Source organism: Lynx rufus, unplaced genomic scaffold (genome assembly GCF_022079265.1).
Source record: "Lynx rufus isolate CCGP_SWC_20201006 ecotype Redwood Valley unplaced genomic scaffold, mLynRuf1.p SCAF_5, whole genome shotgun sequence".
NCBI classification, from domain to species: domain Eukaryota; kingdom Metazoa; phylum Chordata; class Mammalia; order Carnivora; family Felidae; genus Lynx; species Lynx rufus.
Window position 1 is genome coordinate 75,765,920 of NW_025814867.1, and position 12,036 is coordinate 75,777,955.

The following is a 12,036-nucleotide window of genomic DNA, read 5'->3' on the forward strand; positions in this document are numbered from 1 at the left end:
AACACTGCATACTGTGAGTTGAGTAGAATTTTATATTCTGAGCTCTCTTAAGGTTCTGGGCCCCCTTGAGGTGATCCAAGCCCTTATCCTGACTGGTGTCAGTCCCAGGCCTCCTTTCTCAGAACACAACCTCAAGGGCAAGCAGCTCCACCTGGTCCTAGTTCCCTGAGGGTAGAGATTCTTTCCCTAGTTGACCTCCAGCTTTAGACAGGTATTTTCTAATTAGCAGAGATTAAGCAAGGTTTACATTTGTTTTTTCCCACCATCTTGAGAAACTGACCTCAGTTCTGCCCTTTCCGCAATTACCCAGGCTTCCCAAACAGTGGTGAGTGGCTGGTAAAAGGGATTCTCCTCCTTGCTAACTTCCCCTCTGCAGAGAATCTTGTGATAAGCTAGTCCTTAAGAGGAGTATTCCATACCCTGCTGGTGTATTGGGGCAGATAAAAGAGCAAACCTGCCCTCACCAGTTTTCCCTTGTTTGGTTTCAGCCATTTTAAATCTATTAGAGAAAATTTCAAATATAAAGAGAAGTAACAAGATATATGTAATGAACCCTCATTCAACTTATCAACTCATGGCCAGTTTCTTATCAACATGATCTGTGTTCAAAATCCAAGAGTCCTGTGGTTTGTTTTTTTTTTTTTTTTTTTTTTTTTGCAACTTGCATCAGGATCTAAACAAGGTCCGTTGTGGTCAGTGAACGCTTTTTAAATCATATAAACCACAGGTTCCCTGTCAGCTCTTGCAGTGTTGTTGAAGAAAGCATAGTTTGTAGTCCTCCCCCCCCCGCCCCCCCAAAATTCCTCTTTCCCTCTATTGCCTATAAAATGGTTGTTAGCTCTAGGAGCTTAACTTTTAAACTTCAAATAGCAGGACTGATCCTTCGCAATGGCAAAGGATGATGGATCTTAGGTGAAAATTTTAGAGCCAGGTTGGAAGAATATTCACAAATGTAAAGCAGCATCATTTGAGGAAAATAGTCTTAACTTCTGAGGAAATCAGTGAGAGGAAGTAGCTTTTTACAGTCATTTACTGAGCTTCCTGATGCAGAGCAGTACGCTTTGGGTGTAGGTAGGGAATAAATACCATTGAATTTGCACAGCCTTTTGTCGATCTGGTTTTCTTGCCCTTTGGTGGAGAGAGAGCTTGTGCCCTGTGGTGAGGTTAGGACCGAGTGAAAATAATTCGCGTAGTACTGCTGAGCTGTCAGGTGAGAGAACGGAGTGCTGGTCCTGGGCGGGCTGGCCACCGGGCTGATACCAGAAGCCCGTAGGACCTGGGGACCGGAACAAAACCTGTGGGCTGTACATTACTGTGCAGGGACTTCTGAAAGCTCGGGGACGAGTGAGTCAGCAAACCTCTCGGTGGGCTCCAAAATGGACCCGGCTGGGCGCGCTGCGGTAGACGCGCCTCAGGGGAACGCAGAGACTCGGGCGAGGCCCGCGTACATTATCAACCCCTCGTCTGTCAGAAGGTTCCCTCCCACCGGACCATCAGTGTCTCGAGTCCAGATAAACCGCGAGCTTCCCTGCACCCTACCCCGCCGCCTCCCGTAGCTCCACCTCCCAGAAGGCAGCGAGAACCGCACATGTGGCTAATTTTTCAGTGGAAACGGCGTTGCGCAAGCGCAGAGAGAGCAGTTCTAGCGTAGACTCTGAGCGGCGCTTGCGCACGGTTCCTCTATCCCAGATCACCTAGTCCACCGGATTCCGAGTGCTCTGCGCTTTTCTTACGTCACTACTAGGCATGCGCTTTGGGAGGAGGGGTGAGCTTTTGGGAGACCGGCCGGAGGCGGGTCTTGGCTGAGGTCTAACGGCGCCTGCGCGGACGGGAGCTCTACTGGAACATGGCGACTTGCGCTGAAATCCTGCGGAGCGAGTTCCCTGAAATTGACGGACAGGTCTTCGACTACGTGACGGGTGAGCGGAACCGAATCAACGCGCTGGGGAATCGGAAATGGAAGTCATTAGGGGAAAGACTAAGGGCGGGCAGTGCCGGGGACCGCTGCTAGGCCTCTCCTCTGTGTGACCTCTTGTCCCGAGAGCCGGTTAGGTCTGGAGCCCGGACTGGGGCCGTGGTTCGGGGGCTAAAACTGCTTGTGTGTCTACCGTACCCGCTCTCTTCCTCGACCTGCCACGCCCGGTCTAAGGCGTCTTGCACAGCGGCAGCGCGGACTTCGAGTCTGTGGATGACCTGGTGGAAGCAGTGGGGGAACTGTTGCAGGAGGTGTCCGGGGACAGCAAGGATGACGCGGGCATCAGGGCTGTGTGCCAGCGCATGTACAACACTCTGCGCCTGTAAGTGCCAGGGCGGGGAATCTTGGGGCAGGATGGGGGGTGGGGGCGTGATAGGAGGGCGGACGGTGAGGAGACGAGATGTAAGGGAAGAAGGTCTGATGGTCGTAGAGTTTTTTATTCAGCTCCTAATTCTGCGCTTTCTGTTTCTACCGTCAAGGGCTGAGCCACAGACCCAGGGAAACAGCCAGGTGCTACTAGACGCCCCCATCCAGTTGTCAAAGATAACAGAAAACTACGGTGAGAGTGAGGGAAGATTGAACTAGCTGCCCTCTGCCCTTGTCTCAGCCTTCACCCCCTACCCAGCCCGCTGTCCCCTAGAGCCCAGGACTCCTGGTACCCCTTTTCCACAGGAAAAGGTTGTAGAAGCTAGTTAATGTCTTTACTGAGGGCAAAAGAGGCCATTGATGAAGGGAGTAGGATTGGACAGGTCTCCAAACTCTTAGGTAGGGTAGGAAGAATATGGGCCTTGTAACTAGACAGTCTTGGGTTTACTTCCCAATTTTGTGACTTTTCTAACCAGTTGCATGACCTTTTAGGAGTTACTTATCTGCCTCAGTCTCTCTATTGTCAATCTGGAAGGTGTTTTTTGGTTTTGTTTTGTTGAAAAGTGGGGGGATGACAGCTGTTTCTGGGATTGTAAGGCTTTTCTTTAAATGTCTGTGTCTGTGTCTCATTCATATTAATTACTCAAAATGTTAGTTTCCCTTCCCTCAGGGAGAAGGTGACTGCTTTTCTTATCGCTTACAGACTGTGGCACCAAACTTCCAGGACTGCTAAAGAGGGAACAGTCCTCGGTGAGGAGGGGGATGAAAGGGTGGGGGCTGAGGGTGAGCGAGGGTGAGCATTGACTGTCTTTAAATACTGGAGTATCTTTTTGGGGAATTTCTGATAAAGTCTTTCCCTGAGAGCAGGGTAACTTAAGATGTTGTTTCTGAGGCTACAACCTAGCCTGAAATGGTTGTGTTTGGACCTTCAGACAGTGAATGCAAAGAAGCTAGAGAAGGCTGAGGCTCGACTGAAGGCAAAGCAGGAGAAGCGCTCAGAGAAGGACACACTCAAGACCAGCAGCCCTCTGTGAGTTTAGTAAGAAGGGCTGAGAAGAGAATAGAGCAGTCTCTATTGGGATGGAAGGGTGGCTGGGAGTGCTAAAAGCCATCCATTTCTTCCTTTGAAAGAGTCTTGGAGGAGGCATCAGCCAGCCAGGCAGGCAGCAGAAAGGAGAGTCGGTTGGAATCATCTGGCAAGAACAAATCCTATGATGTTCGAATTGAGAACTTTGATGTGTCTTTTGGCGATAGGTGAGGGAGTGGCAATGGGGGGTGACGTTTTTTCTTTTTCCAATTAAAGGAGAATTCGGACAGATGGAATGGGGCTTAAAATAACACTAGGTTTGTGTTGTTAAACTTGCTGCATACCTGTTTCTAGAGCAGCACCCTTCGTTTTCTTCCTGCTACCCCTGCAGGGTACTGTTGGCTGGAGCAGATGTGAACCTGGCATGGGGCCGCCGCTATGGACTGGTGGGCCGAAATGGGCTGGGGAAGACAACACTCCTGAAGATGTTGGCCACTCGGAGCCTGCGGGTTCCGGCCCACATTTCCCTGCTGCACGTGGAGCAGGAGGTTGCTGGAGATGACACCCCTGCCCTTCAGAGTGTGCTAGAGAGTGACACCGTGAGAGAGGACCTTCTGCGGAGGGAGCGGGAGCTCAGCGCCCAGATTGCCACTGGCAGGTAAAGGCTCCAGAATAGGTAATGACCAGCAGCCACAGTTTTTCACAGAGTGCCTGTCATACTACCACAATCCATAACTTGCATGCCCATCCTAGTAAGCAGCAGAGCTTAGAACTTGGCTCTGTGGGGCTGTAAAGCCCTGTTCCTTCCACAGTGTCCACTGCCCTCACTGTCTTGAGCAGGTTCTTCCTGTCCTCTGTTCCTGTCCTGGCAACAAGGCAGTCGGTGACCTGCTTTTCAGCTACATAGGGTGCAGGACCTTCCCCCAAGACTACCTGCATTCAGGCTGAGTGCTCTTCCTCCCATTCCCACTCCAGGGCTGAGGGCTCAGAAGCTGCACAGTTGGCAGAAATATATGCCAAACTGGAGGAGATTGAGGCCGACAAGGCACCTGCCAGGTATTTAAAATTCCCCTTCCCTCCTTCAGATTTTACCTTTCCATTTCGTTACCTGTTCCAACTGGGTTCTTTAATTTCCTCACTTCTAGGGCATCAGTCATTCTTGCTGGGCTTGGCTTTACCCCTAAAATGCAGCAGCAGCCCACCCGGTGAGTGGCCCTTGCCATTCTTGGTTACGAACACTGTTGGCTCTGTCTCTACCTGTCCTGGTGAACACCTACAGCTGATGTGATCTATGTTTCTTTAGGGAGTTCTCAGGTGGTTGGAGGATGAGACTGGCCCTGGCCCGGGCCCTGTTTGCTAGGTGAGTCTCCTGGGCCTGAAGGGGCCCATGGATACTGTGGAGGATTGGCCTTGGTTCATGGGAGGTCATGAACTGCTGACCTAAAACCTCAAGGCTTGCATTCTTTTCTATAGGCCAGATCTTCTGCTGTTGGATGGTGAGTTTAAAATGGGCACCCTGACTTTGGGGTGAGGAAGGATGGCAGCATCCAAGTTCTCTAGCCCTTCAATCCCAAATGTGTCCTCCCCAACTTTTCCAGAACCCACAAACATGCTGGATGTAAGGGCCATCCTGTGGCTGGAGAATTACCTGCAAGTGAGTGGCTATAGGTGCTGGAGTAGGTCTAAGGAAGGTCTGCCTCTAAGACACTGGTGGGGAGGTGGGGGGGTGCTGGAAGTTGATTTCCCTCCCAAACTGGGCCTGCCATCCTGTGACCCCTCAGACATGGCCCTCTACAATCCTGGTTGTCTCCCATGACCGCAACTTCCTGAATGCCATAGCCACAGACATCATCCACCTGCATAGCCAGCGGCTAGATGGCTACCGGGGAGACTTTGAGACCTTCATCAAGAGCAAGCAAGAGCGGCTGCTCAACCAGCAGCGTGAATATGAGGCACAACAGCAGTATCGCCAGCATATCCAGGTATGGGGGCAGACAGGGCTAGGGGCCCATGGGTATTAGAGTTTTCAGGGATGAGGGAGCCTGACCAGTGTCTGCACTCATCCACCCACAGGTTTTCATTGACCGATTTCGCTACAACGCCAACAGAGCTTCTCAAGTGCAGAGTAAACTCAAGATGCTGGAGAAGCTGTGAGTACAGTGCCCTCGATTAGGCCCTGACTCTTATTCCCTTAATTTTTTCCCTCATTTTGCAGGGTACCCCTTGCCTTCCCATTCTAGGTCTCCCCTTTTCTAGAAACCAACTTTAATCTCCTCTCCAACAGGAAAGCAGAGAATTTTACACTGCTGTTGTAAATTAGTGTTGTCCCCACAGTCCTAGGCAACCACTAATTTCTTTTCTGTCTCTAATATATTTGCTTATTCTAGATATTTTATATAAATGAAATCCTGTAACAGGCGACGTTTTGTGTCTGGCTTATTTCACTTAACGTAATGTTTTTGAGGTTCATTCGTGTTGTAGCATGTATCAGTATTGCCTGCCTTTTAATGGCTAGGTAATATTTCATTATAAGGATATACAGCATTTTGTTCATTGATTCATCAGTTGAGGGGTATTGGAAGTGTTTCTGTTTTTTGGCTCTTATGAATAACAGTGCTCTAAACATTTGTGTACAAGTTTTCGTATGGACATATGTTTTCTATTCTCTTGGGTATATGCCTCGGAGTAGAATTGCTGGGTTACAAGATAATTCTATGTTTAACTTTTTGAGGAACTGCCAAGCTGTTTTCTAAAGCAGCTGTACCATTTTATATTTCTACCAGCAATGTATGAGGGTTCCAATTTCTCCACATCCTTGCCAACACTTATTATCTGTCTTTTTAATTTTGGCCATCGTAGTGGGTGTGAGCGACAGCTCACTGTAGTTTTGACTTGGATTTCTTTAATGACTAACAACGTTGAACATTGGGGGGTTAATCTAATAGCAACCTTTCTAGAAGTGCCGGTGGTGGAAGGAAGTCTAAAATCAAAGGCTTAGGTTTTTGTGACATGAAATATTTATCACAATGCATTAACTGGAAGGCCAAAAATCCCCTGAAAGGGATATTGTGGACTAGAAGAAGGTACTCTAAAATAAGAATGGGGTCTGGATGGTAGAATTACGAGTTTTTTCTAGGTTTTCCCTGAACATCTATTATTTGTGTAGTAAGAACAAAGTCATTTTTTTTAAGCCATAAATTTAGTTTGCCTGCCCCCTCTCTCCTCAGACCGGAGCTGAAACCTGTGGACAAGGAGTTGGAGGTGGTGATGAAGTGAGTGCTGGGCCAAGGGGCTGGTGGGGAGCTCTTGTTTCTGGCCACCTCTGTGTTCCTCACCACCACCTCCTGCAGGTTCCCTGATGGGTTTGAGAAGTTCTCACCACCAGTTCTACAACTAGATGAGGTGGATTTCTACTATGATCCTAAGCATGTCGTCTTCAGCCGTCTATCCGTCTCTGCTGATCTCGAGTCCCGCATTTGTGTGGTATGGTTGCTGTTTCTCTGTTCTGTGAGCTGGGACTCTGCCACCCCTTCACGTGGTGTGGATTGGCCCAGATCATCTGGCTGCAAAGGGAAGTGGTATACAGGAGCAGGGATTGGCCTGGGCCAAGGGCTTTGCTATACTTCCTTGCAGAGATAGGAAGCCTGGTTGTGGTATTTTATGAATACTTAGAACAAGACTTTATCTTACTAGTCTTAGCACTGAGTTTTCTCAAACCATGGAACATGGAAGAGAGATCAGATTTCAGGTCTTGACTCTGCCTGTTGCTAGCTTGGTTACGAAGTGGTGATAACACCTACGTCACTCAGTTATTGGCAGGATTAAATCCCCTGCACTTAGTAGGTATTCAGGTGTCAGTTCCCTTTGTATCTTTACTAGCTCTTTCATCTTTCTATAGAGTTCCTTAATATTTTTTTCGTTGTTGAAGGAGTCATTGGTCAGAACCAGTTCTCATCTCCTTCCCTTCAGTGTCTCACACATGTCCACTCTTCAACATTCTCGGGGTTCTTTTTACAGGTTGGGGAGAATGGTGCTGGTAAGTCTACCATGCTGAAGCTGCTTATGGGGGACCTGGCCCCTGTCCGGGGCATCAGACATGCTCACAGGTAAAGCCCCCAATTCCAAACTGCTCATATACTGTAGCTACACTCGTTTATGGTCATTGCCTTCCATCCCCTCTTTCCACCTTTGTTTCTGCCTGTAGGAATCTGAAGATTGGCTATTTCAGCCAGCACCACGTGGAGCAGCTGGACCTGAATGTCAGTGCCGTGGAACTGCTGGCACGCAAGTTTCCCGGTAACTTAGGGATTTGAGTCCGGAAAGGAGGTGACCCCTACAGCTAGGCCCATCTTGGGGTGGGGTAATGAGCAGTGAGCCCCGAGTTTAAGTATAAGGACATGGGCATTTGGAGGTAGGGCTGAGGGGAGGGCGAAGAGAGAAAGTTGGGTCAAGAATCCACTTGATGGGGTGAGGCCTATTCCAGGGCGGCCTGAGGAGGAGTATCGTCACCAGCTGGGCCGGTATGGCATCTCTGGAGAACTGGCCGTGCGCCCTGTCGCCAGCTTGTCTGGGGGCCAGAAGAGTCGGGTAGCCTTTGCTCAGATGACCATGCCCTGGTGAGCTCTTGCCTTCCCCTCTACCCTTCTACCCCTACCCCTCTAGCCCTCTACCCCTCTACCCCTCTAGCCAAGTAGAAAATGTTTCTCTTGCCTTCGTATCAGAGGGTTCATTTTTCTCCCAACCCCAATAACTACCCACCTTCCTGGGTACTGCCTTCTAGCCCCAACTTCTACATTCTGGATGAACCCACAAACCACCTGGATATGGAGACGATTGAGGCTCTGGGCCGTGCTCTCAACAATTTCAGGGTGAGTGTGCCTTCATGCTGCCTGCTCCTCCCCAAGTGTCATCACCCCTTAGGGCCCCCCTGAGTGCCTCCTGGTCTCCTCTCTTTCAGGGCGGTGTGATATTGGTATCCCACGATGAGCGCTTCATCCGGTTGGTGTGCCGGGAGTTGTGGGTGTGCGAAGGCGGCGGCGTCACCCGGGTCGAGGGGGGGTTTGACCAGTACCGCGCCCTTCTCCAGGAACAGTTCCGCCGTGAGGGCTTCCTTTAGGGTCACCAGGCCGAGGACTGTGCCCAGGATATGGACTGGTCTCTCAGACCCCTGGGCCGCGATATAGGCAACCATCTCCAGGCCACGGACTTCCCCCAACTTTGGGGACAGCCTTATTTCCAAATCTCCTTTTAACTGGAGCATCCTCTGCATAACCCAGGGAGCCCCGTCTAAGTGTCTGTGAGGACTGGTCTTCAAGGGAAGGGGTGGGGGTGCCCTCTGGTTGTAGATCCCCCCAACTGCCCCAGCTCTGACTGGGCCCCAAGTGGCTGCTGTGTAAATTAAATGTCCCCCTGCATCTCCCTGGCTTCATCTCTGCTGCTCATTGGCAGGGCTGCAGCACTTGCCCAGTGTTACGGGGCGTGGGCTCTGAGGTTTAGGCTTTTCCTGTAACACTTATATCAGTCACATGGCCGGGTCCATGGCAGCACCAGTCTTGCTCTGGAAGGAGGTGTCATTAAAGCCACTGGGGCTCAGAGATCACCTGCCTTACTTTGGGTGGCCTGAGCTGGTGGAATGAAGGGCAATGTATTACATCACTGGGGTATACTATTCCCTATAGCCTGGGCTCAGCTGCAGCAGAAGGGGGCTTGGTTTGTGCTGCCTCAGTCCCACTGCTTGGAGGAGTGAACTGATTCTGTAACATGGCCTCCAGCATGGTTTGTCAACTGCTTATGCCTGTGGTCTCTGACTTAGGCTCACCTTGCTTCTCTGATCCTCGGCTGGAGCTGAAGAGAAACCGAGAAACTATCTTTGTCCCATTTTGCTTGGGTGGCTTCATGTTCTTTATTTTCCTTCGAACTACGTGGGGGGGGGGGGCCTGGGAAGTAGGGAATTGAGAATGGGGTCAAATGGGAAGAAACAGCACTTTGTTTTTAAATCAAGGAATCTCAGGAGAGCAGTTGTTTAACAGAGTAGTAGCTCTTATAAATATTGTTTCTTGAGGACTCCACTTCTATATGTAATTGTTAGAAGACACTAAAATAGGAACCTTGCCTTCCTCAAAGACAACAGACAAACCAGAATCAACAGAAGGAACTTGCTGGCTTCATGGGAAATTGTAGTCACAGGGGTCAACCTAAGATTTGTAGCCCCCTGAGGCTGTTGTGGTATGTAGGTAGCTGGGGGAAAGAGCCTCTTTTGGAGGAAAGGAGAATGAAATCAAGAAGGCTCTGTTCACTACACAGCAGGTGCTGATAGACTGAGGAAGCTGGCCAAAGGGCCACTAGTCAGCCAGCCTCCTCAGCCTCCCTCCTAGAAGTCCAGAGGTGTTCCAGCCACTTCTGTGTACCATTGAAGTCACGAGGGTCTTCTCATGGTCCCCACCACACTCCTCACCCTCAGGCCTGCAGGTGTGCCAGTTTGGGGGCCGTGTGGTGTAGTTTCTGTGCCTGCCTTTTTGGCCAGGCTCTCAGCCCCTTCACCCCTCACTAATTTGTGAATCCCTGTAGGAGTCCTCAATTTCTCAGTCGGTGAGAATGCAACTGAAGGGTTCTGTGACACAGAGTCTGCTTCTTTGGATGTGACTTTGTGTACAAAGAGCAAAGGCATTGGAGTAGGGCCTGAAATCAAGTCCCAGCTGCATCCCCAGTAGTAGAAGGGGCCACTAGTATTAGCTGGGTAATCACAGCACATCACAACCTTTTTGAACACCTTCCTACGTGGTTTCTTTATAGGGTTGTTGTGAGGTTTAGATGGCAAGCACATAACATATAAGCCCTCAGAAAGCAATTCTTGGGTGAGCGGTCTATGATTTAAAGACTATTACTATTATTTGAGGAAAGGAAATTTTTCTCTTGAGTGGCTCCAGAGGTGGACCAATTTGGGCTCAAAGGAAAGAAAACTTTTAAATAGGCTGCTTTCTGGGAGTGAGTTCCCAGAGACTGTTCAGCCCTGCCAGGCTATGGAGAAGGGCTCTGAGGGGGAAGCCAGCACTAGATGGCCTCCAGACTGGCTTCCAGTTTATGATTCCATGAAAGAAATGTGAATGAAGAGCTTTTATATATGACAATGTAAGTCTATGCTGCAGGACTTGAGAAAGACGGCATGAATGAATTGCAGGAGGTGAGAAAGATCCCAGGATAAGTGTGTATGGTGAATTTCTGGAAGTTAGGGGAGGTGAGTTGGCAGGAGATGGTGGTCTTCAGGGATGGAAAATGGCAGCAAAATCAGCCATCTCCACTCCACAGGGCAAAGGGGAAAGTGACCCAAAAAACTGCCCTTGATCACTCTAGACGGCCCAATACAGCAGTCTACCCTTCCATGCTGTGGAGACCCTATCTAACCCCAGCCATTGGAAAGCTGGTCCTTCCCACAGCTACTGATACTGGAGCTGCCCTGCCGACATCAGGCCTTTAAAGCAGTCCAGAGCCAGCCGGGTTGAAAGACCTCAGTCTGCAAGGTCTTCTTTGAAATGCTGGCCTCCCTGCTTCTGCTGGCCTTCACCAGTGCCTTCCCAGACAACCTGGTTGGTCGCCGGTGGACAAGGGTGCAGTGGGTCTCTGCACCAATCTACACGACCCTCAAAGATGCCAGCCACAGAATCGTTTATTCCAATGTGATATTGCTGTCTTGAGATTTGTTAGACCTAGACATTTTACTGAGCTTTCCAGGTAAATTTTAGCACAGAATAGGAGAGAAGGTACCATTTACCCTGCCTGGCCATGCCCCAGCCTGATGTGTCGTTTGGGTACAGAACATCTTACTAGCAACCGCTCCCCAGGCCTGGGTCTGGTCCATCCACAGATGCAAACCAAACAACACCCCCGCCAGCATCAGAGCACTGTCACTCTGCATCAGCGGGAGCCCGCAGACTGGATGACTGAAGGGCTGGGAGGGTTTTTCAAGCCTGGGGTGATGGACTCTGCTTCAACCCCGCCCTCTTCCAAGTGGGCTTCATTGGCACTGTGTGCTTCCCCCATTATAAGCTGTATGCCGATAAGATCGTAGTTCTGGTTTGCCTTGATATCCTTGAAGGCCAGGCCATGGCTTGCTCATCTTTGCATCTCCTGTGCCTGTCACAGGTTGGCTTCCCTGGAAAGCAGCTTGAGATCAGTTGAGCAGAGGGAGAAGCCGAGCAGTGATGCAGGCCCAGGAAAGGCTCAGCCAGGCCCACATTCTGGAGCTGGGATAGCCCTGCAGAGTTGGTCTAAGCTGAGGCAATGGGTTCAGCCTTTATTCTGCTGAATGATTAGTCTTTAGATGCCAGCTGCTACCAGAACGAGGCGTGACCTTCGGAAAGGTTTTCTTCAGCTGAGGCAGTCCTCCTCAGGGGCTGACAAGTGAGGACTTTCTGCCGTCAATATGCAGCAGCTGGGGCAAGTTCTTCACTCCTAAAGGGGGATCTGGGTAGCCCATCACAGCATCCACTACAGTGTCTCCCAGTTAATAGGTGCTCCGTTAAAATGCTTGTTAAGTGACTATTTGGGGAAAATTAATTTGAGAAAAAGTAGAGAATGATGGAGGAGAGAGCAGAGGCAAGAAGACCAACAGGGAGGCCATGACCCAAATCCAGCCCTAAGGACATGGAGTCGAGATGATGGAGGCAGAGGT

At 50.1% G+C, this 12,036-nt stretch overlaps 1 protein-coding gene across 1 annotated transcript; it reads left to right on the forward strand.

Annotated features, from left to right (window-relative positions):
* The first annotated feature begins 22 nt into the window (after window positions 1-22).
* On the forward strand, window positions 23-9,415 carry ABCF3 (ATP binding cassette subfamily F member 3). Its single transcript, XM_047098820.1, has 21 exons — window positions 23-1,919; window positions 2,150-2,297; window positions 2,455-2,534; window positions 3,045-3,091; window positions 3,274-3,371; window positions 3,473-3,595; window positions 3,760-4,026; window positions 4,344-4,424; window positions 4,514-4,573; window positions 4,672-4,728; window positions 4,842-4,864; window positions 4,967-5,022; window positions 5,150-5,350; window positions 5,442-5,518; window positions 6,596-6,640; window positions 6,719-6,851; window positions 7,386-7,474; window positions 7,573-7,664; window positions 7,852-7,984; window positions 8,149-8,236; window positions 8,326-9,415. The coding sequence occupies exons 1-21, from the start codon at window positions 1,847-1,849 to the stop codon at window positions 8,482-8,484; spliced, it is 2,130 nt and encodes a 709-aa protein (XP_046954776.1). The 5' UTR covers window positions 23-1,846; the 3' UTR covers window positions 8,485-9,415.
* Window positions 9,416-12,036: the final 2,621 nt, after the last annotated feature.

What these genes read in the sequence shown, in the direction of transcription:
- ABCF3 (XM_047098820.1), top strand. Translation starts at nt 1,847, where the DNA reads ATGGCGACTTGCGCTGAAATCCTGCGGAGCGAGTTCCCTGAAATTGAC. An exon ending in CTCAAGACCAGCAGCCCTCT is followed by an intron (nt 3,372 to 3,472) that starts GTGAGTTTAGTA and finishes TTCCTTTGAAAG; the next exon opens with AGTCTTGGAGGAGGCATCAG. An exon ending in ATGCAGCAGCAGCCCACCCG is followed by an intron (nt 4,574 to 4,671) that starts GTGAGTGGCCCT and finishes ATGTTTCTTTAG; the next exon opens with GGAGTTCTCAGGTGGTTGGA.